We start from the raw sequence: 21,611 nt of genomic DNA, 5'->3' as shown, positions 1-21,611 counted from the left end.
CGAAAGCACGCTAACTTTCGAAGGAGTAAAGCTAGTCGCTTGAAATTTTGCACAAATCTCCTGGTTTGTGTAGGTCGGTTGGTATTGTAAATGGGCTATATGGGTCCACTTTTTGATATAGCTGACATATAAACCGATCTGGCATATTGACTCTTGAGCAGCTAGAGGGCACAATTCTTATCCGATTTGGCTGAAATTTTGCATGAGGTGTTTTATTGTGACTTCCAACCACTGGGCTGAGTATGATTGAAATCGGCCCATAACCTGACATAGCTCCCATATAAACCTATATGGGGTCTTGATATTTTGAGCGTCTAGAGAGCGCAATTCCTATCCGCTTTGGCAGAAATTTTGCACGAAGTGTTTTGTTATGACTTCCAACAACTATGTTCAGAATAGCTTAAATCGGTCCATAACCTGATATAGCTGCCATATAAACCGATCTGAGGTCTTGACTTCTTGAGCCTCTAGAGGGCGCAATTCTTATCCGCTTTGGCTGAAATATTGCATGACGTGTTTTGTTATGACTTCCAACAACTGTATTAAGAATGGTTCTAATCGGTTTATAACCTGATATAGCTGCCATATAAACCGATCTGGGGTCTTGACTTCTTGAGCCTCTAGAGGGCGCAATTATTATCCAACTTGGCTGAAATTTTGCACGAAGTGTTTTGTTATGACTTCCAACAACTGTATTAAGAATGGTTCAAATCGGTCTATAATCTGATATAGCTGCCAAATAAACCGATCTGAGGTCTTGACTGCTTGAGCCACTAGAGGACGCAATTATTATCCGATTTGGCTGAAATGTTACACACGGTGTTTTGGTTTTACTTCCAACAACTGTACTAAAGATGGTTCAAATCGGTCTATAATCTGATATAGCGGCCATATAAACCGATATGGGATCTTGACTTCTTGAACCTGTAAAGGGCGCAAGTATTATCCGATTTGGTTGAAATTTTGTACAACGGCTTCTCCCATGACCTTCAATATACGTGTCAAATATGGTGTGAGTCGGTCTTCAGCCTGATACAGCTCCCCTATAAACCGATTGCCCTATTTTATTTTTGAGCACCTAAAAGGACCAATTCTTATTCGATTTTGCTGAAATTTTACACATGGACTTCTACTGCGGTCTCCAACACTCAATTCAATTATCACAGCAATTATTTTCTTTTATCCTATGTTAGTCTAAAAAGTGATACCGGGAAAGAAATCGACAAATGCGATCAATGGTGGAGGGTATATAAGATTCGGCCCGGCCGAACTTAGCACGCTTTTACTTGTTTACACCAAAAAGGGTATATCAAAATGGGGGTAGCGAAGCGGAATATCGGGATGCTAGTATAGACATATTTCGGTATTTACTTTCAATGAGTTTTTAGACGTCTTGTCACTCACGAATGTATCTACACATGAAAATACTTCCTTTTTTACTCGATTTGCCGCTTAGGCAAACTTTTAAATTACACAAAAAACTCGTTTCGATATAGACTAACAGACTGTAAATCAAAATACCCAATATCCTAAGGTGGTGGATATAAAAAATGAAACTCTATTTTTAAAAACATTAGATTTCTAATTTACAAGCGGCAACACTGGCCACGATTGCATGCACACACACACACACACAAAGGTAAGTGAAGACTTTTAAAAACAGGGCCAAGAGACAATCCAAAGGTTTTATGCCACTGAGGCACTTTGATGCTCTGCTCGATGGTTGGTGATGGTTGGCGTTAGTATATAGTCCTGGAGTGTTCGTTGTAGCAGTTGTTGTTGTTGTAGCTTGAACCATTGTTCTTGTCCTTGTTGCTTAAGTTAACCTTTTTGATATGTTAAATAATGCTCCTAAGCAGCTTATGATAATGCAGCAAACGGTGTCGTAAAACTACAACCAAGGACTAAAGCCAAAACGGATATGCGCGTTCCTAATACAGTTACAACCAAGAATGGACTCTTGTTGAGGCAACCAAAAAAAAAAAAACAAAACTCGCTTGGGCAAAGAAATAACAATGAAAAAACAAAAAACAGTGGTAGGGGAAAATGACTCAAACAAAATGCCAAACAACAACAACTTCGACACAAATATAGTGAGTCGAAAAAAAAAAGAAATACATTTTCCGGGTTTTCTGCTTTCTTTTGTTTTTCTTTTGCCTTTGTTTTTGGCAGTAACTGACTATGAGTAGCTCATCGCACTAGGGAAATGGACATAAACTTGTTGTTCCATGTGGTCAACAAAACAAAGAACAAAGAAGAAGAAGAGAAAAAGGGGAGGGAAAATTAATCCAAAGATTTTAAGCATTCTAAAATTTTGTATTGCGTTATTTGGACCACAGCAAAGAAACCATTGTTGCATTCTTCACTCGACTCTTTAGTTTGCAAGAATTCTTTGTGGCTAAAGGGGATGAGATAAGATTAGCATTTCCTTCATTTGCATTGAAGAAAAAAAAACCTAGAAGAGGATGATAGAGCTTATATGCGGTTCTAGAGGAGTTTGGCAACAAGTTGAGTAATTATTTTACGGAAAGGTGAAAAAAAGTTTGAAATTGTTGGAACCTTCAAAATTCCCCAAAAAAAAAAAAGTATTTGCATTTATAACGAGGAAACTGTTGTTCAAATATTGGGAAGATTGGTCAATAAATGAGCTTGCAGTGGGTCTAGAAGTGAAAATCGGGCGAGATATATATATCTGAACAGATTTCTATGAAATTCACCAGTAATATCTAGAGTCATAAAAAAATCTTTCCTGACGAATTTCGAGAGAATCGGTTAACAAATGACCATTTTACTGATGTATTACTGCAAATCGGACGAACATATATATGGGAGCTATATCCAAATCTGAACTGAAAATCCTTCCCAACAAATTTCAAGGGAATCGGTCAACAAATGACCATTTTATAGCTGTATTACTCCAAATCGGACGAACATATATATGGCAGCTATATCCAAACCTGAACCGATTTCTATGAAATTTACCAGTAAAATTGAGAGTTATAAGAAAATCCCTCCTGCCAAATTTCGTGAGAATCGGTTGACAAATGACCTTTTTATTGCAGTATTCCTGGAAATCGGACGAAAATATATATGGGAGCTATATCCAAATTTGAACCGATTTTTATCAAATTCACCAGTAATATTGAGAGTTATAAGAAAATCCTTCCCAACAAATTTCAAGAGAATCGGTCAACAAATGACCATTTTAATGCTGTATTACTGGAAATCGTACGAACAAATATATGGGAGCTATGTCCAAATTTGAACCGATTTTTATCAAATTCACCAGTAATATTGAGAGTCAGAAGAAAATCTCTCCTGCCAAATTTCGAGACAATTGGTTGACAAATGACCATTTGATTGCTGTATTACTGGAAATCGGACGAACATATATATGGGAGCCATACCCAAATCTGAACCGATTTCAATGAAATTCACCAATAATATTGAGAGTCATAAGAAAATCCCTTCTGCCAAATTTCGTGAGAATCGGTTGATAAATGACCATTTTATTGCTGTGTTACTCCAAATCGGACGAACATATATATGGGAGCTATATCCAAATCTGAACCGATTTTTATCAAATTCACCCGTAATATTGAGAGTTATAAGAAAATCCTTCCTATCGAATTTCAATAGAATCGGTCAACAAATGACCATTTTAATGCTGTATTCCTGGAAATCGGACGAACATATATATGGGAGCTATATCGAAATATGAACCGATTTCCATGAAATTCTCCAATAATATTAATAATTATCCCTCCTGCCAAATTTCGTGAAACTCGGTTAATAAATGACTATTTTATTGCAATATTGCTGCAAATCGGACGAACATATATATGGGAGCTATATACAAATTTGAACCGATTTCTATGACATTCGCCAATAATATTGAGAGTCATAAAAAATCCTTCCTGCCAAATTTCGAGACAATTGGTTGACAAATGACCATTTTGTTGCTGTATTACTCCAAATCGGACGAACGTATATATGGGAGCTATATCCAAATTTGAACCGATTTTTATCAAATTCACCAGTAATATTGAGAGTCATAAGAAAATCCTTCCTGTCGAATTTCGTGTAAATCGGTTAATAAATGACTATTTTATTGCATTATTACTGCAAATCGGACGAACATATATATGGAAGCTATATCCAAATCTGAACCGATTTTTTCCAATTTCAATAGGCTTCGTCTCTAGGCCGAAAAACATGCCCATACCAAATTTGAAGACGATCGGATGAAAATTACGACCTGTAGCTTGTACACAAATTAACATGGACAGACGGACAGACAGAGACGCGGACGGACATAGCTTAATCGAATCAGAAAGTGATTCTGAGTCGATCGATCGCATTTTTCGAGTTCTTTTCCCGGAATATCTTCTTAGGCAAAAAAAGGATATAAGAAAAGATTTGCTCCGCTATTAGAGGGATATCAAGATATGGTCCGGTTTGGACCATAATTAAATTATATGTTGGAGACCTGTGTAAAATGTCGGCCAATTCGAATAAGAATTGCACCCTTTGGGGGCTCAAGTAATAGAGAGATCGATCTATATGGGAGCTGTATCATGCTATAGACCGATTCAGACCATAATAAACACGTATGTTGATGGTCATGAGAGAATCTGTCGTACAAAATTTCAGGCAAATCGGAAAATAATTGCAACCTCTAGAGGCTCAAGAAGTCAAGATCCCAGATCTGTTTATATGGCAGCTATATCAGGTTATGGACCGATTTGAACCGTACTTGGCACAGTTATTGGATATCATAACAAAACACGTCGTGCAAAATTTCATTCCAATCGGATAAGAATTGCGCACTCTAGAGGCTCAAGAAGTCAAGACCCAAGATCGGTTTATATGACAGCTATATCAAAACATGGACCGATATGGCCCATTTACAATACCAACCGACCTGCTCTAATAAGAAGTATTTGAGCAAATTTCAAGCGGTTAGCTTTACTCCTTCGGAAGTTAGCGTGCTTTCGACAAACAGACGGACGGACGGACATGGCTAGATCGACATAAAATGTCGCGACGATCAAGAATGTATATACTTTATGGGGTCTCAAACGAATATTTCAAGTAGTTACAAACTGAATGACAAAATTAGTATACCCCCATCCTACGGAGCTGATACTAGGGAAAAAATTGTCTTTACGAAAAATTTCATAAAAATTTTCAACAAAAATATAAAATTTCATCAAAATTGCATCACACTCAAGTCTTTGGTGGCAAATTTGGACAAAAATTTTGTTCTTGGAGGAAATTTCATCAGTAGAAAATACACCAAGGGCTAGTCAGTTTCTCTTGTGTCCACAATGCCAACAATAGCTACCACCAAAAGTCGTATTTATATTTTTCCTACAAATATTTTCTAGACAATAAAGGGGCATTATAACTAAAACAAAATAATCTTACATAAAATATACTCTAGTGTATAATATTTTTGTTTTTTTTTTTTTAACTTCCAGCGCTGTTGCTTGCTTGCGTTTCACTCTTGGGTTTTCTTGTGTTTAGCTTTTTGCAGCTTCTTTTCATTTCAGAAATGCTTACCCTTTTATGCCTTTACCACCACCATCATCATCATCATCAACGTCGTCATCATCAACATGAGTATTAGACGTTGGCAGGGCACTCTGCTACCTCAGTCATTTTCCTTTACAGCTTCAACAACTTACTTCCTTTTCTTAAGCGAGAGCCTGGCAGGGATGCGGAAGTGTGAGTGGCTGAGTGTCTGAGAATGTGTGTTGGCGGCGGGTGTTGGTGTTGGTGTTAGTGTTGGGTGTCGGGTGTTTTCCTTTTTGAAATCTCAAGTATATCATAATAACTTGTCCTAAGTGTAAAAGTTGTTGCTTTCGGTCTATAACTTTGTATCCGGTCTCTGGCGTAAGAGAATTGGACAACAACATCTACCAAAAAGAAGGCATTTGTATTCCTTTGTTTTTTTTTTCTTTTCACTCCCATTGCTGTGAATTTGGTAGTGTCATAATAACTTTAAGCCATGAAGGGGAGTGAGCAAACAACAACAACAACAAAAAACAGCAAACAAAGAAAATGACTGCAAAACTGAAACTCTAACATTTCCATTTCCATTTTAATTCCACAAATTGTTAAGAGCTTCTAAATAATGTCCTATATGGCATTGTCTGCATTACTGTTTTTTACACAAAAACGAAAAACAAATTTCCTACACTATGCCCTAGGGATTCTTTGGAGTTTCTGATCTTAGCTGCCACATTTGAATAGCAATGGCCGTAGTTAAAATAGTTGTATAAAATATTAAAATATAAAAAGGATATAAACATAATTTTTTTTTTGCTTTAAATGGGAAATGCCATAAGAGTTTTGTGGTTTTTGTTTGCGTTTATAGTCAAAAAGGTGAAACTATTCTCTGTGGTATAGAAATGCAAGAAGCCTTTATTGCTAACATACCTAGAGCTAATAGTTATACTCTCACACACTAACATTGGAATAGGTTTTTATGTGAAATGGTCATGTTAATAACTTGGCATATAAAGGAAATGAAAATTTTTTGCATTAAAAGGATAGATGAAATTCTAGAGAAAAAATGTAATGTAATGTAGGTCACACAAAGGGTAGCATAGGGGATATTGGATACCATGCATCAGTTCTGAATGCCTTCACCTTGGCAAATTTGAGTTCAATTTGGGGTTCTTCGTCTTCTCAACAATTCACATTGATCTCCATGATGTGTCACCTGGGGGCTGCCTTTAGCATCCGTTAAAGCTATTGAGCCAACATCTGTCGCGAGTTTCACATTAGAACTATAAAAACATGAATGAGGCTTTGGACTAGTAACCCATCCTTGCAGAAACAAGTAAAAATGCATTAAGTTCGGCCGGGCCGAACTTTGGATACCCATCACCTCGATTATGTATATTAAGCACCCTCTGTCATAAAACGGCGAAAAAATGCATAATTTTTAAACCCATAGCAGCTATATCCAAATATAATACGATCTGCACTTCATTGTACCAAATTCATCGGCCTTACGTCACTACAGGGGTATAATCATACTGAATATTTTGCAAGGTGCTGTGCGACAATAGACTGCAGATGGTCACAAGCGTCTTCATCGCCCACTGCGTCCTCGTCGTCTGACTATGTGACCCCTCCCATCTCACAAGTGCGGCAATATACGGAACAACAGCACCCCAGTCCCAATATTGCCAGACCAGTGCCGGGAGGTGTATCCTTCTTGCAGTTGCATTGCCTTAATCTGCGGGGCAAGATCGACGGGATAGTGAATTTTATGAGTTGGAGGAACATATTGGTTGCAGCGATTCAAGAGACAAAGCTAACAAATACCTGCAGCCTGCACGAATACAATGTGCTACGAAAGGATAGCTTAAGGAATGAAAGTAGGGGATTGGCCTTCGTGGTACACCATTCCGTGCAGTATAGACCCATTTCGCCTACTCCTGGCACTAGAGACCCCAACATGGAGAGTATAGGCAGTCAGGTCCGATATTGCCGAGATAGACTTATACAACGTGTATATACCGCCGGTTGGTAGTTGTGATCCAGTTAATAGCAACGCTTACAAGCCCGAAATAAGTGGGCTACTGTCTGGCCATAATCGTCTGGTTCTAGGCGAATTTAATGTGCATCACGTTTCATGGCATTCTCCCCTAGGTAACGACCAGCTTTGGCTGAGCAGATTCAAGGCTTATAATTTTGCATGGTGAATGAGGATACCCTCACTGGGATAATGAGGAGGTGTAACAGTATCGTATCTTGGAAAGTCGTACCTCCCCATAATTTTCACCATTGACTGATCACCCGACTTCATTTCCTCTGAGCGTCGAACGTTTATCAATCCGGCGATCCACCAATCGCCGCTTTAGTGAACTGACACCCTTCTCGAATGTGCCAGCGGAGAGGAAATTCCGAGGAAAGTCATTAATGCAGCAGCCGCTCGCTTTTTACAAGCCGATCGAATAACCCAAGTGCGGCCCAATTTCCTGGCAGAGTCAGTGGTACTTGCAGACGAGCGTGGTGGGATTCGTTGCACAGATCGCACTCAACCCGGAATCAGCAACGAACATATGCTGAATTTGTGGCTGGAACACTTGAAGCACCGTAACTTAGGTTCCCGATTAGGCAAGCAGTGGTGTACTGTTAAATGACTCTCGAACCTCGGTGGACGGGATGACAGGACCTCAGTCAGTTTAGACGATGTAACTGTGACTGATCCGAAGAGATGCGCCAGATTGTTCAACCGTAAATTAATTGCACATACCTAGAGTGACAGGGCTAGGAAGAGAGTCATTCATCGTATCCGAAGCCGGTGGGCAGTCATCACAATTCACCATGGACGAAGTTACTTATGTCCGTCCATCCGCGGCGCCAAGTCGTCCAAGGCGTTGGTCCCTGACGGAATCTCTACACTCTACACTGAAGAATCTCGATCTACCTGGAATTGAGTAGCTTACAAATGTCCTTAACCTCTCTATGAACACTCTTAGAGTTCCCGATGTCTGGAAGATGGGCAGAGTGATCCCGATATTGAAGCCTGCAAAGGACTCGAGTAAGGGGGAGTCGTACAGACCAATCTCCAGTAGCCAAGACCCTTGAGGGACTACTCCTCCTGAGCCTCATTGGAAAATTTCCATAGGCCTAGCATCAGCATGGATTTCGAACAGTGCATAGCACAACAAAAGCTTTGCATGCCATCACCGCACATATATGCCGAGTCTTCAATCAGAACAGGACATGTGATAGGGCTGTCGCCGTGGCACTGGACTGAAGGCATTCAGCAGTCATGCCAAACTATTTAGGGACATCGCCAACACGGCCCGAAGGCTCCCCAATTATCTGTGTGGTAAACAGTCATTTTTAAAATTTAGGGATAAGAAGTCGAAGAAGTCGGAGGAAACCGTAGAAGAAATCGGAGGGCACCGCATATGACGCTAAACGCCAGGGTTCGAATCCTGTCAAGACCATCAAAAAAAATTTTCAGCGGTGGTTTTCCCCCCCTAATGCTGGCAACATTTGTGAGGTACTATACCATGTAAACATCTCTTTCCAAAGAGGTGTCCCACTGCAGCACGCCGTTCGGACTCGCCTTTAAAAAAATGGGACCCCTTACCATTGAGCTTAAAACTGAATCGGACAGAACTCATTGATATGTGAGAAGTTTTCCCCTGTTCCTTAGTTCATGGACATTTGCATTTTTATTTTATTTGAAGTGAGAGCAGTTCTCTCCCCCCGCTTACTCCGTTATAGCCCGGCAACTGAACGATGCGAATTGTGCTATCCTCAAAGAAGGCGTTAATCTCCTTCTTACATTCCAAGATTCTTCGTGATTTTACCGTCCTGGTTGTTGTTGCCCTTATAGCCATTTTACTGTGCGTAAAGGTTTTCACACTCGACGTCCTCGCCTTATCACCATACCACCTTACGCATTCCGTGATCGTCGCCTGTAGGACCATATTATGGTCAGGCAGTCTAAACAGATCTCAGTCCTTGGTTTCTGAATGTAGACGCCCAGGCCCACTGCCCTCTAGCTTTGATCCATTCGTATAACATGATCGGATGAGGAGGGATTTGAACCCTAGGAGACGGGTTCAAATCCCTGCAGATGATATTATAAAACTACTTAGGGTAAGGATCCGAACCAGCTACGTAGAAGGGCCGAAAGGGTCCTGCAGATGGCATACGACTGGGCTAGAACTAAGGGTCTCAATGTTAACGCAGAAAAGATCGAAATCTGCTTGTTGACTAGGAAGACTAAGCTGAGTCAATTTAAGGCACCACGTTTTCTCAATAGAACGATTGCGATATCTGACAAGGTCAACTACTAAGGATTGATCTTGGACAAGAAACTGAATTGGAAGTGTCATATTCAGGAGCGTACCGAGAAGGCTCACAGATGTTGGGCAGAATGTAGCCTAAATCCAAGGATAGTCCACTGGCTCTATATGAGCGTGACTAGACCAAAACTTAGTTACGCCTCAGCAGTTTGGGGGGACTGCGATGGAGAATAAGTGGAATGTCAGGATAATACAACAGGTTCAGAGAACATGTTGTCTTGGCATAGGGGGAGCGATTGTGACCACACCCACTAAGGCGCTGGACAGATTAAGTGTGAGGCAGACACTGCGGCTTTGAGACTTAAAGCGATGGGAGAATGGATAGAGGATAGGAGCAGGTCATACCATGGCGGTATAATCGAGGCGACGATAGGAAACCCGGATTGATAAGAAGAGGTTTCCGTTTGGATATATGACACTTGAGGTCGAGTGCGAGGCACTACTGCCAGCGGCACAGCCTTGGTTAGAAGGAACCGTGAAAGATCATGTTACACGAATGGATCAAAGCTGGAGAACAGAGTGGGCCTGAGGGTCTACATTGAGAACAGACTGCCTGACCATAATATGGTACTGCAGGTGGAGATCCGGGCGATCACGGAAAGCGGGAGGTGGTCTGGTGCTAATGGGAGGACGTCGAGTGAGAATATCTTTAAGGACAGTAAACTGACCACAAGGGCAATAACTACCAGGACGGTAAAGTCACGAACAGTATTGGAGTGCAAGAAGGTGATTAACGCCTTCTCTGAGAATTGTACGATCCGCATCGTTTGGGTTCTGGGCCATAGCAGTGTGAAGGCCAGAGGACTGCCGTCATTAAACTTGATTAACCCGAAGTTTTTCGGGTCGACGAAGTCCAAGATAAGAGGGTGGGCTGCGAACACTGTGAAATGGTGAAAATCTTATGAAGAGATCCGGATTGTGAGAAGACGAAGCTATTACTGAAAGGCACTAGGAAGGAGGTCAGTGTAGATTTCGGCATCATAACAGGACACATAGGACTACGGGCTCACTTATTCAAAATAGGTGCGGTGCATGTGTAGGCCATGTGGGAAAATGATGAGACGTTGGAGTTTTTCTTTCGTCATTGCCCAGCTTTCGCGTCTAATAGACACCGGCACTTAGGTGGGGATACTATACCAGACATGAACCAACTAAGAGGAGTAGCATGGAAAACAAGGATTTTGTAAATAGTATGGAATTCCTAACTTAAAATTTTCTTTTTGGAGGATACTTTTTAGTTTTTAGAGCGCACAACAAACCGATTACTGGTTTAGGTGTCTATAGTGGCATGGGGCAGATTAAAATCTGTACCCTCTTTTTAACCAGGACTGCTGTCATTAAAATCGGTTAACCCGAAGCCTTTATGGGCGACGCAGTCCGAGTTAAGAGCGTGGGCTACGAATACGCATGTTACACTGCGAAACAGCGAAAATCCTTTGAGGAGATCCGGATTGTGATAAGACGAGGCTATTAATGAAAGGCAGGAAGTCAGTATAGCTTTCGGTATCATAACAGGATACATAGGACTACGGGCTCACTTATGCAAAATAGGTGCGCCAAGTCCTAGCATGTGTAAGGCATGTAGGGGAGATAATGAGACGTTGGAGCATTTCCTATGTTCTTGCCCGGCTTTGGCGACTAACAGATATCGATGCTTAGGTGAGGACAATACCAGACATGACACATCTTAGGGACGTCGTATGGAAAACAATTAGGGATTTGTAAGTAGCACGGAATTCCTGACTAAGATTTTCACTTTCGAGGTTTCTTTCTAAGAGCGCACAACAAGCCGATTATTGGCTTAGTTGTTGTTGTTGTTGTAGCAGTGTGTTGTACACTCAGGCGGCAGTTTTTGCCAATGAAGGAATCCATCGGGTTGATCCAGTGGGTTCAGCCGGCTGCCATGGGATTGATTGGCTTAGGTGTATGTCCATATTGGCATGGGACGGATTAATGTCAGCATCCCCTCTTTTCAACCTAAGCTGAGCTACTTAGACTTCCGGATGTACTATAGTGCATAAAAGGGTATTGTCATTAATTCCATCTAAATTATAGGCAATTTCAAGCCTATTTCTTATAAGCGCTATAATAGATTCCTCATTTCTTAAACTCAACTTCAGTCAAAATAAATTGTCGTATGATTATTGCCCACCAGTTCACCAGACATACAACATGCTCATCATAATTCATGAAATAAAATTATATATAATTTTTTCATTTATAATCAAAACAGTTACCCCCCTATCCAAAAAAAAAAAAAATCGAAATGCCATTAAGACACACAGATAGCATCGCAAATACAAAAACATATTTTTCTGTATAGATGTACATATCTATGAATATGTATCGTTCGACAACCATAAATCATAGAAAATCAGATAAACCAAGCTAATCTGCAGGGCTCATTATAAGGACTAAACATGAAGGCAACGGGCAATGAGGACAGCAGTATGTAATTTACCAAATATGCTCATACGAAGCATAGCTTTTTTTGTTTTTTTTTTTCGGGGATATTTAAGTCATTAACGTAAAATAAATCATTAAATATGAGCGAAAAATATAGCAATGCTACAATGTTCAATGTTATGAAGGCAGGTGATAATTGCATTATCTGAGATGGAAAATCTAAGATGCAATTAAACAGATATGGGTATATGCTCCCAATCATAAAATTCTGTAAGATTTTTATATTTTGTAGACTGACAAAGGATAACCAAACCTTGCCTTGCCTGTTTTACAGTGACCTTCATTTGCTAAATGGTGACGCCTTTAAGTATGCAATCATTTTCATAGGGTGAGAATAATCATATTTTTTGTGGACAATTTGTTGAAAAAAATCTCATTATATTGTTTTTCGTAAAATTTTTACTTAAGCTTTTGCAAGAGTTTTCACTTGATATCAAATATACAAAATATGCCCCTCATCAATAATTCATACAAATCATCTTCACCACATAGTGAACTATGTGTTCTTAGTTCTTTGTAGTGCCTTAAATCACCTTCCTCTACAGCAACCGTACAAATGCATATGTCAAAGCTCTTATATTTCCATATAAAGTGTTTATGGTCGATTTCTTATTTACTAGTACGATATACATTGTGAAAAGAAAAAAAAAAATACATACCTTGCGACCAGCCTGTTCGTAAGCTGGCAAAAATGCAGCAAAGGATCCCTCCAACATGTCTGGATTACCACAAATCGCATGCGAGGTGTCGCAGTAGTACGAACACTTGCCATGGAAGCACAAATTCGAGGAGGGTGAGACAAAGAATGTCTTTAGGAGATTCTCATCGGCGACTTGATAAATTTCCGTGGTTATGTTTAACAAACGACCCGTCACTGGCATAGCTCGACGAAAACCTAAAATTCTGTAACCGCAATCGACCACACACATTACAATGGTGATAGAGAGAGGCAGGGGCGGTGGGAAGAGACAGAAACGAAGAAAGAAAATGGAATATAAAACCAAACTTACTTTTAGATATTCATGTCAAATGGCGTAAAACATAAAAACAATGGCGAGAAAATGAATGTAAAAAAACGCGATTACACTTTTTTATGTGGTCGATGTAACAGCAATATCCTTGAGAGCCAACAAAATGATAAAGAAGTAAAATCCAGCGCAATAAAACTGAAAAAGGTGGGCCTCGTGGTTTTGTGTGTAGTCGGTATTAGTGTCAAATACAACATAACAGGGTGCCAGTGGCGTACTTTGGTATGGGTAAATAATTCGAAAACTTAAAATCTCTATAACAAAAATTTTGTAGAAACTACAAAAACAACTGACTGTTCAAAATTTCAGCGGAATAGGGTAAAAAGTGGGCCTTTAATGAGCCTAAGACCTCTTAGCGTTCTATATTGGCTGCTATATCCAAAAATGATACGATTTGGAGCACATTAGAAACGGATGTCGAGGGGTCTTACACAACAATTAATGCATATTTGCCCTTGAACATTCTCTTAGGAACAGGGGATATATCTCTCATATCAAAGAGTTTAGTCCAATTCAAGTTTTAGCTCAATGATATCGGGCCTCCTTTTTTAAGTCGAGTCCGAACGGCGTGCCGGTAAGCATCGCCAACATGGCTGGATTCCCCACAAGTTTCACCAGCGAAATCGGATGGGTTGCCCAAAAAGTAAATGCGGATTTTTTAAAAGAAAATAAATGCATTTTTAATGGAACTTAGAATGAACTTTAATCAAATATACTTTTTTTACACTTTTTTTCTAAAGCAAGCTAAAAGTAACAGCTGATAACTGACAGAAGAAAGAATGCAATTACAGAGTCACAAGCTGTGAAAAAATTTGTCAACGCCGACTATATGAAAAATCCGCAATTACTTTTTGGGCAACCCAATAAATGCTCTTCTTAGGGGCTCCAGACCTTGAAACGGGATATAGGCCTATAAGACCCAACATGGGCCACGGATGTCGAGGATACCAACCAGGGCTGCGGAGTCGAGTTTTTGAAACCTGAGTCGGACTATTAAGCAGGAGACGCTTCGAGTCGAGGCAAGTGGAGCACGCTTGCCTCGACTCCGAACCGCTCTCCGACTCCGGCTTAATAGTCCGACTTCGACCCGCGGTCGGAGTCAAGGGCTAGACTCTGCAGCCCTAGTACCAACACCACTCATGGTTCCAAATTTCAGTGATATCGGATTATAAAGGAGCCTTTTTAAGAGCTAAAGACCTTAAATCGAGAGTTGCCACATAGCAGCTATATCCGTATATGTATATTTGAACCAGCAGCAATATTCATATACATCGGCAGGCAATACGAAGGGATCAAGAAATCGGGATCAAGAAATCGATCAGCCATTAGTGTCAGTATAACACCTAATAACACAGGACCAAGGCAAACCAGAGAGAGAAAATTCTTCATGCCCAGTCGAATGTAATTTGAAAAGGCAAGCACGATGTCATCATGGAATCTGATGGCGCTAAAAGCCTTTCCCATTCGACCCACACGACTCCTGAGGTCCAAAATGTTACGCTTTTTGCTGCGCGCAATCGTTTGGCACAACTAGTGAACGAACCGACACATATCGCGTGTGTCCAATGGCACCAAAATAATGCACTTGACCTTTTATTGACTTCACATCCTGAAAAGTACGAAGTTAATACTCTTGATAAATCCGAACACTGCAATGTTTAACCATCTTTTTCGTATTCTGCTCTTCGTACTGCTTCCTCCCCAGTCTGGAAGGGGTCAATATTTTTATACGAAAAACGCACATTGGACTGAGCGCAATGGATTCTTTCTTAGATTTTGGCCGTTCATGAAAAGGATAAAATGTAGTTCTTCATTAATCCCAACTCTTGTTAAGGATGATCAAACGATCATTGACCCGATTAAAGCTATCCTGTTGGCTGATATTTTTGCATGGAACTCTTCCCTGCCGGATTGCAATCAACCACTCCCCTTAATCGAATATGTATCTGGCGTCATGCCCCAGATATTTTTTCGAATTTGTGGAGTTGAAAGGGTTCTTGAGAATCTAGACGTAAATAAATACCCGGGCACGGATGGCATATCAACACTTGTCTTACGCAAGTGTTCTTTGACGCTTGCTCGTCCATTACGCAACCTTTTTTACCTTACCTAACGTGCGGGAGTCGTCCCTGCGCGTTAGAAGGTTGCGAACATTCAGACAATGCCCAAGAAGGGTGAGGCTAACCACCGCTGAAATTGTATTCTGTTGTTCTCGCCAGGACTCGAACCCAGGCGTTCAGCGTCATAGCCGGATATGCTAACCTCAGCGCTAAGGTGACCTCCAGAAAAAGTCACTGTTTTAAATTTCAATCAAATCGGGCGATATATGCGCTTTCGTCAAATCGATCCCCCGATTTGACTTCTTGAACCTCCAAGTAATGGGAGGTCGCCCACCCCCAAATACCCCAATTGGGCATATTAGCCGACCATGGCTATATGGGACTTAAATGAAAGGTGTTAGAGAGTAGGTTAGAAATATGACATTCAAGTTTGCGTTCAAGTCTAGGTGGCGCTTGTCCTCCTAAAGATATGTCAATTGGGTTATTTGAGCCGTTATGACAATATGAGACTCAAATGAAAGGCACTTGAGAGCAGAAAACGAATTCGATATCCAATTTTGGAGCCAAGTGTTTTGGGGTACGCCCTAAAGCACCCCCTAAACTGAACTTCATTTCCGTTGGGAATAAAGAACGAATTTGATATCTATTTTCAGTGCAAAGTGCCGGTGGCCGTCCCAAAACACCCTCCAAACGGTTCATGTTTACCGGCCATGGCAATATGGGGCTCAAATTAAAGGGGTTTGGAAGTGCAGCATTAATTTGATATCCATATTTGAGTCGAAATGTATGAGGTGCCATCCCTCCGCTAATGAGAACATTATCCTGAGGAAGAACACTACCACCAGGAACCAAGAAGGGACAAATTCTCACACACCAATGAGTGGTTTCCGATTCAAGTTTAAACTCAATGATAAGGGAGCTTTTTTTATAGCCCAGTCCGAACGGCGTCCCGCAATGCGACACATCTTTGGGGAACATTTTTTTTATGACCATGCATGGCATTGTACCTCGCATATGTCGCCAACATTAAGAGGGGATAAACACCGCTTGGTCCGATGTTCTCGCCAAGATTCGAACGAGTTCAACATCATAGGCTACAATGGCTCGAATTCGATATCCGCATTCAGGGCGAAGTGTCCCGAAGCGGGCCCGGTTCGGCTAGTACTTTCTAAAGGTCTTAGACGAATATTTCGAGGTGTTACAAACGGAATGACGAAATTAGCATACCCCCCTCCTATGGTGGGGGGTATAAAAACTGCTACACCTGGGAGCTTTGCTATGGCCCCCTCAAAAGTAATTCAGAAAAATGTAAAATGGCTAAGAGCTCCATCACTTAAAATTTTATAATTGATCTTAAGGCTTTTTAAAAGCCCACATCTCTCCCACGCGGAAAACGTTTAGATTATTACTTGAGATGGAAAGATAGGAGTGGGTAGGAAATATACCATTTTTTTTTTCTTCTTATTGTGCACGTGAATTGGCGCCTCCAGTAAATTTTAATTTCATTTTGACACTTACACACTGGGAGTGTGTTTTTCGAAATTAAGGCTTCTTCGCGTGCTGTTGTCCATGTCGTCTTACAAAGAGCAGACCACCTACAAAGATATTTTTCGACAAGAGAAAAGAGAAACCTAAAAAAATTGCCCTTGTTTTCCGCAGTCGAAAACATGACACATACACACAGGCCGCCTATTTGCCTTTTGTTGGTCGTTCGGCGGAAAAACCTCGTAAAAGAACATCAAAAAATCTTAACAAAAGAACAAGAAAAAATATTAAAAGCTAAAAAACATTCAAGAAAATGCTTTTGTGGTGGAAAATTGCTTTACGACCATCAGGGGCTTTCACTCAAGTTTTGGCAAAAGACGAAGGCGAAGACTAGAGCCACATAAAACGGACCGCAAAGCAACGGTGGCCAAAGTTTCGGCCCTACTTTGCCGTGTAAGAAAACAAAAGAATCGGGACAAATAAGCAACAAGACAAAAAAATAAAATATTAAGAAAAAAATTCCTAAATAAATATGTTTGTTGTTTATGGCACACAAAGAACAGGAGACATATTTATTTACCTTTTTTTTTTGTATCATCCTTCTTTAGGAGGTTGAATTCGAGCTATACAAAAAGATAGCAGTGAACAACCATTCGAATTCCAAACAAACTACTAAGAAGTAGAAAAAAAAAATTAAAAATAATTCCCACCATTAGTCTATCTCTATGTCCTAGTTCTGCTAGCTTTTCCTTAACAACCAAAAGGACGAAAACGATGGTGCTGGCCGTACAACACAACATCATACGCCAAAGAAACACTACTGAGCTCTTAAAACAAACCCAACAACAGTTGGACCACTCGCAAGAAAAGAAAAAAAAAAAAACACAAAATATTTTTCCACTTACAAAAATATGAAAAATGGCTATTATAAGGGCGTTAGACAAAAGAATCATATATCTTCCACTCTACCACCTCTACTCTCTCGGGGGTCTCTCGAGAGAAGAGGGGGCGGCTGTTTGGGGACCATGGTTCGACACCACAGTGCCAATAAGCACTGATGCTGGTGGCAGCAACACGGCATCGTTACGATTTTCAGATGGCGATGATAATGCAATAAAGTAAATGTCTTAATTTTTTATAGACTGACTGACTGTTTCATTACGACTTCTTCTTTTACGTACATTTGAGTTTGGGGTACACCCCCTACCACATATAGTGTGGTTAAACAGAGTTTGGAAAGTGAGATAAGAACCATTATTAAAAAAAAAAAAATTAAATAAAAATAAAACAAGTAAAACGGCATTATTGGATACCCACCACCTCGGGTATATATGTAAACCCCATTTCGTCACGATCCAGTGAAAATTGGATAAGCTAAGCACCAAAATTCGGCACGGACAAAGAGTGCTCTAATATATATGCCACTATTAAATTTTGTAGAACAAATTTCAGCGATATCGGGTAATAAATAAAGCTTTTATGGGCTTCAGTCCCCTTATCGGCTGATCGGTCTATATGCCACCTATATCTAAATATAGTCCGGTTTGAAGCATATTTAGGTCAATTGTCAGGAGGCTAAAAATAACTCACTGTTTAAAATTTTAGCGAAATCGGTGAAAAAATAAAGCTTTTATGGGCTTCAGACCCCTTACCGGCAGATCGGTCTATATGACAGCTATATCTAAATATAGTCCGATCTGAAACATACTTAAGTCAGATGTCGGGAGGCTTAAAATAACCCACTGTTTTAAATTTCAGCGAAATCGGGTAATATATAAAGTTTTTAGGGCCATCAGACCCTTTATCGGGAGATCGGTCTATATGACAGCTATATCTAAATATAGTCCGATCTTAACCATATTTAGGTCAAATGTCGGAAGGCTTAAAATAACCCACTGTTTTAAATTGCAGCGAAATAGGATAAAAAATAAAGCTTTCGTGACCTTCAGACCCTTTATCGGGAGATCTGTCTATATGACAGCTATATCTAAATATAGTCCGATCCGAACCATATTTGGGTCGAATGTCGGGAGGCTTAAAATAATCCACTGTTTTAAATTTCAGCGAAATCGGGTAATAAATAAAGCTTTCGTGACCTTCAGACCCTTTATCGGGAGATCGGTCTATATGGCAGCTATATCTAAATATGGTCTTATCTGAACCATACTTAAGTCAGATGTCGGGAAGCTTAAAATAGCCCACTGTTTCAGCGAAATCGGGTAATAAATAAAGCTTTTAGGGCCTTCAGACCCTTTATCGGGACATCGGTCTATATGACAGCTATATCTAAATATAATCCGACCCGAACCATATTTAGGTCAGATGTCGGAAGGCTTAAAATGACTCACTGTTTCAAATTTCAGCAAAATCGGATGAAAAATAAAGTAAATTTTTATGGGTATTAGACCCTTTATCGAAAAATCGCTCTATATGGCAGCTATATCCAAATAAGGTCCGATTTGGCCCGTTCAAGAACTTACCCAAAGTGCATCAAAAAGACGTATCTGTGCCAAATTTCGGCTCAATATCTCAATTTTTCAATGCTGTAGAGAGATTACAACAGACGGACGGACAGACACACGGACATCCTTAAATCGTCTCAGAATTTTACGAGGATCCGAAATATGTATACTTTGTAGGGTCGAGAATTGATATTTCGATGTGTTGCAAACGGTATGACTAAATGAATATGCCCCCTATCCTATGGTGGTGGGTATAAAAATGCTTATTAATAAAAAATATTAAGTCAGGTAAAGAATTTTGTTCTACTTACAAAATCCGTCATTGTTTATCACGCCACAACCCTAAGTTAGTTCATGGCTGGTATTGTGTCCCCACCTAAGTGCCGGTATCTGTTAGCCGTGAAAGCTGGGCAATGACATAGAAAGTGCTCCAATGTCTCATCATGTTCCCCGCATGCCATCACTTGCCGCACCGATTTTACATAAGTGAGCTCGTAGTCCTATGTGTCCTACTAAGATACCGAAAACTATACTGAACTCCTACTTACTTTACGATCTGGATCTCCCCATAGGATTACTGCCGTTCTACCGACTGTTTCGCTGTTCTACAGGGTTTGTTGCCCTCGACCTTAACTTGGACTGCGTCGATCCGAAAAGCTTCGGGTTAACCAAGTTCACTGACGGCGGTCCTCCGGCCCTTACTGACAAATCGTCTATGTTCTCATTCCCAGTTACTCCGCTATGGTCCGGCACCCAAACCATGCGGATCTTGCTATTCTCAGAGAAGGCGTTATTCTCATTCTTACATTCCAAGACTGTTCGTGATTTAGCCGTCCTGGTTGTTATTGCCCTTATGGCCAGTTTACTGTTTGTAATGATGTTCATACTCGACGTCCTCGCGTTAACTCCACCCTACCTCACGCATTCCGTAATGGGCGAGATCTCTGCCTGCAGGACCGTATTATGGTCAGGAATTCTAAAACAGACCTCAGTCCCTGGGTCCTCAATGTAAACTTCCAGGCCCACTCTGTCCTATAGCTGTGATCCCTCAGTGTAACATGATCTTCCAGATGGCAATACTAGGGTTCCATCTATAGAGCTGCTCCCATCCTCAATCAATTTTCCCATCGCCTTAAGTCTCATAGCCGCAGTGGCTGCCTCGCACTTAATCTGTTTGTCTATGGGTCGGATAACTAGAATAGTATCCAGGGCTGTAGTGGGCGTAGCCCTCATCGCTCTGACTATGTTAGAACAACACGTTCTCTGAACCTGTTGTATTATCCTTACGTTGACATTGATAACTAAGCATCTGAAATAGTCAGAAGCCAACAGCATCAGTTAACAACCCATAGTCTCCTGCTGCCTTGATATTGTAGTAGAAATTGGAGGATTCATTTCCCCCCTCATTATCCTTCGAATACACATTATTTTACCAAGACGCTCGAACAGAGACAAAGTTTTCCTGCACATTTTAAGTTTGCTTCAAGCCTAGCCGTACCAGGGCGTTCTTAGAAAATGCTTTGAACCCAAGGGATTTTGTATATATTTTCCATTTTAAGAGGGGGTAAAACATGGAAATTTATCATCATTTAGAATATCATACGAAATTAAATTAAGGACACTTCATAATACATAAAGTGCTTAATAAATATTATCATTGCAAAGCCAAATACTGTAGCCGAAGATCCTCAGTGGCAATACTACTATACGTTTCTGCAATTTTGTTGTTATTTTATTATATTGTTTTGAGGTTTTGTTATTCTTTTCGGGGTTTTTTTCGGTAATACACACAAAAACGTGAGTCTGTTTTTGTTTTCTTTCATTTGTCGTCGTCCTTTTTCTCGAATTTGTTTTATTGTAGAAATGTCAATGTATTCTTAGTAGCACCCATGAGTGTGTGTTTGTGTGTTCGAATGTAATACCATGTATGTGTATTTGCTTTCCTCTTATTGTTTATGTTTTGTTTTTAACTTGAAGAGCTTGAACGAATGTTTGGTTATGTGAGTGCGTGTGTGTGCTTACGTGAGTGTTTGTGTTTATGGCAAGAGTTTATAACAAAATTTAAGTTATAATACGTATAAGAACCCCACACAAGTTAAGCCACACTTACACAGTGACACAGAAAAACAAAAAAGACCTAGACGTCGGAGACATACTGACTCCAAGAAATATCTGCAGAAGAAATAGTATATTCTCATATACATTGAAATATTTGAAATGGACAAATATTTACAACGCGGAACTTAGTTACACGTGCACATA

At 40.2% G+C, this 21,611-nt stretch overlaps 1 protein-coding gene across 1 annotated transcript in view; it reads right to left on the bottom strand.

Moving 5' to 3' along the window:
- LOC106081324 (extracellular serine/threonine protein CG31145) overlaps positions 1-21,611 on the bottom strand; it is a 295,459-nt gene that overhangs the window by 69,446 nt on the left and 204,402 nt on the right. The window contains exon 7 of the mRNA XM_059361506.1: positions 12,974-13,217. Coding sequence (XP_059217489.1) covers positions 12,974-13,217 — 244 coding nt within the window. The remainder of the gene's footprint in view (positions 1-12,973; positions 13,218-21,611) is intronic.

This window comes from Stomoxys calcitrans, chromosome 2 (genome assembly GCF_963082655.1).
Source record: "Stomoxys calcitrans chromosome 2, idStoCalc2.1, whole genome shotgun sequence".
NCBI classification, from domain to species: Eukaryota; Metazoa; Arthropoda; class Insecta; order Diptera; family Muscidae; genus Stomoxys; species Stomoxys calcitrans.
The sequence above is the reverse complement of the archived record's forward strand: the minus strand, read 5'-3'. Positions and strand labels throughout refer to the sequence as shown.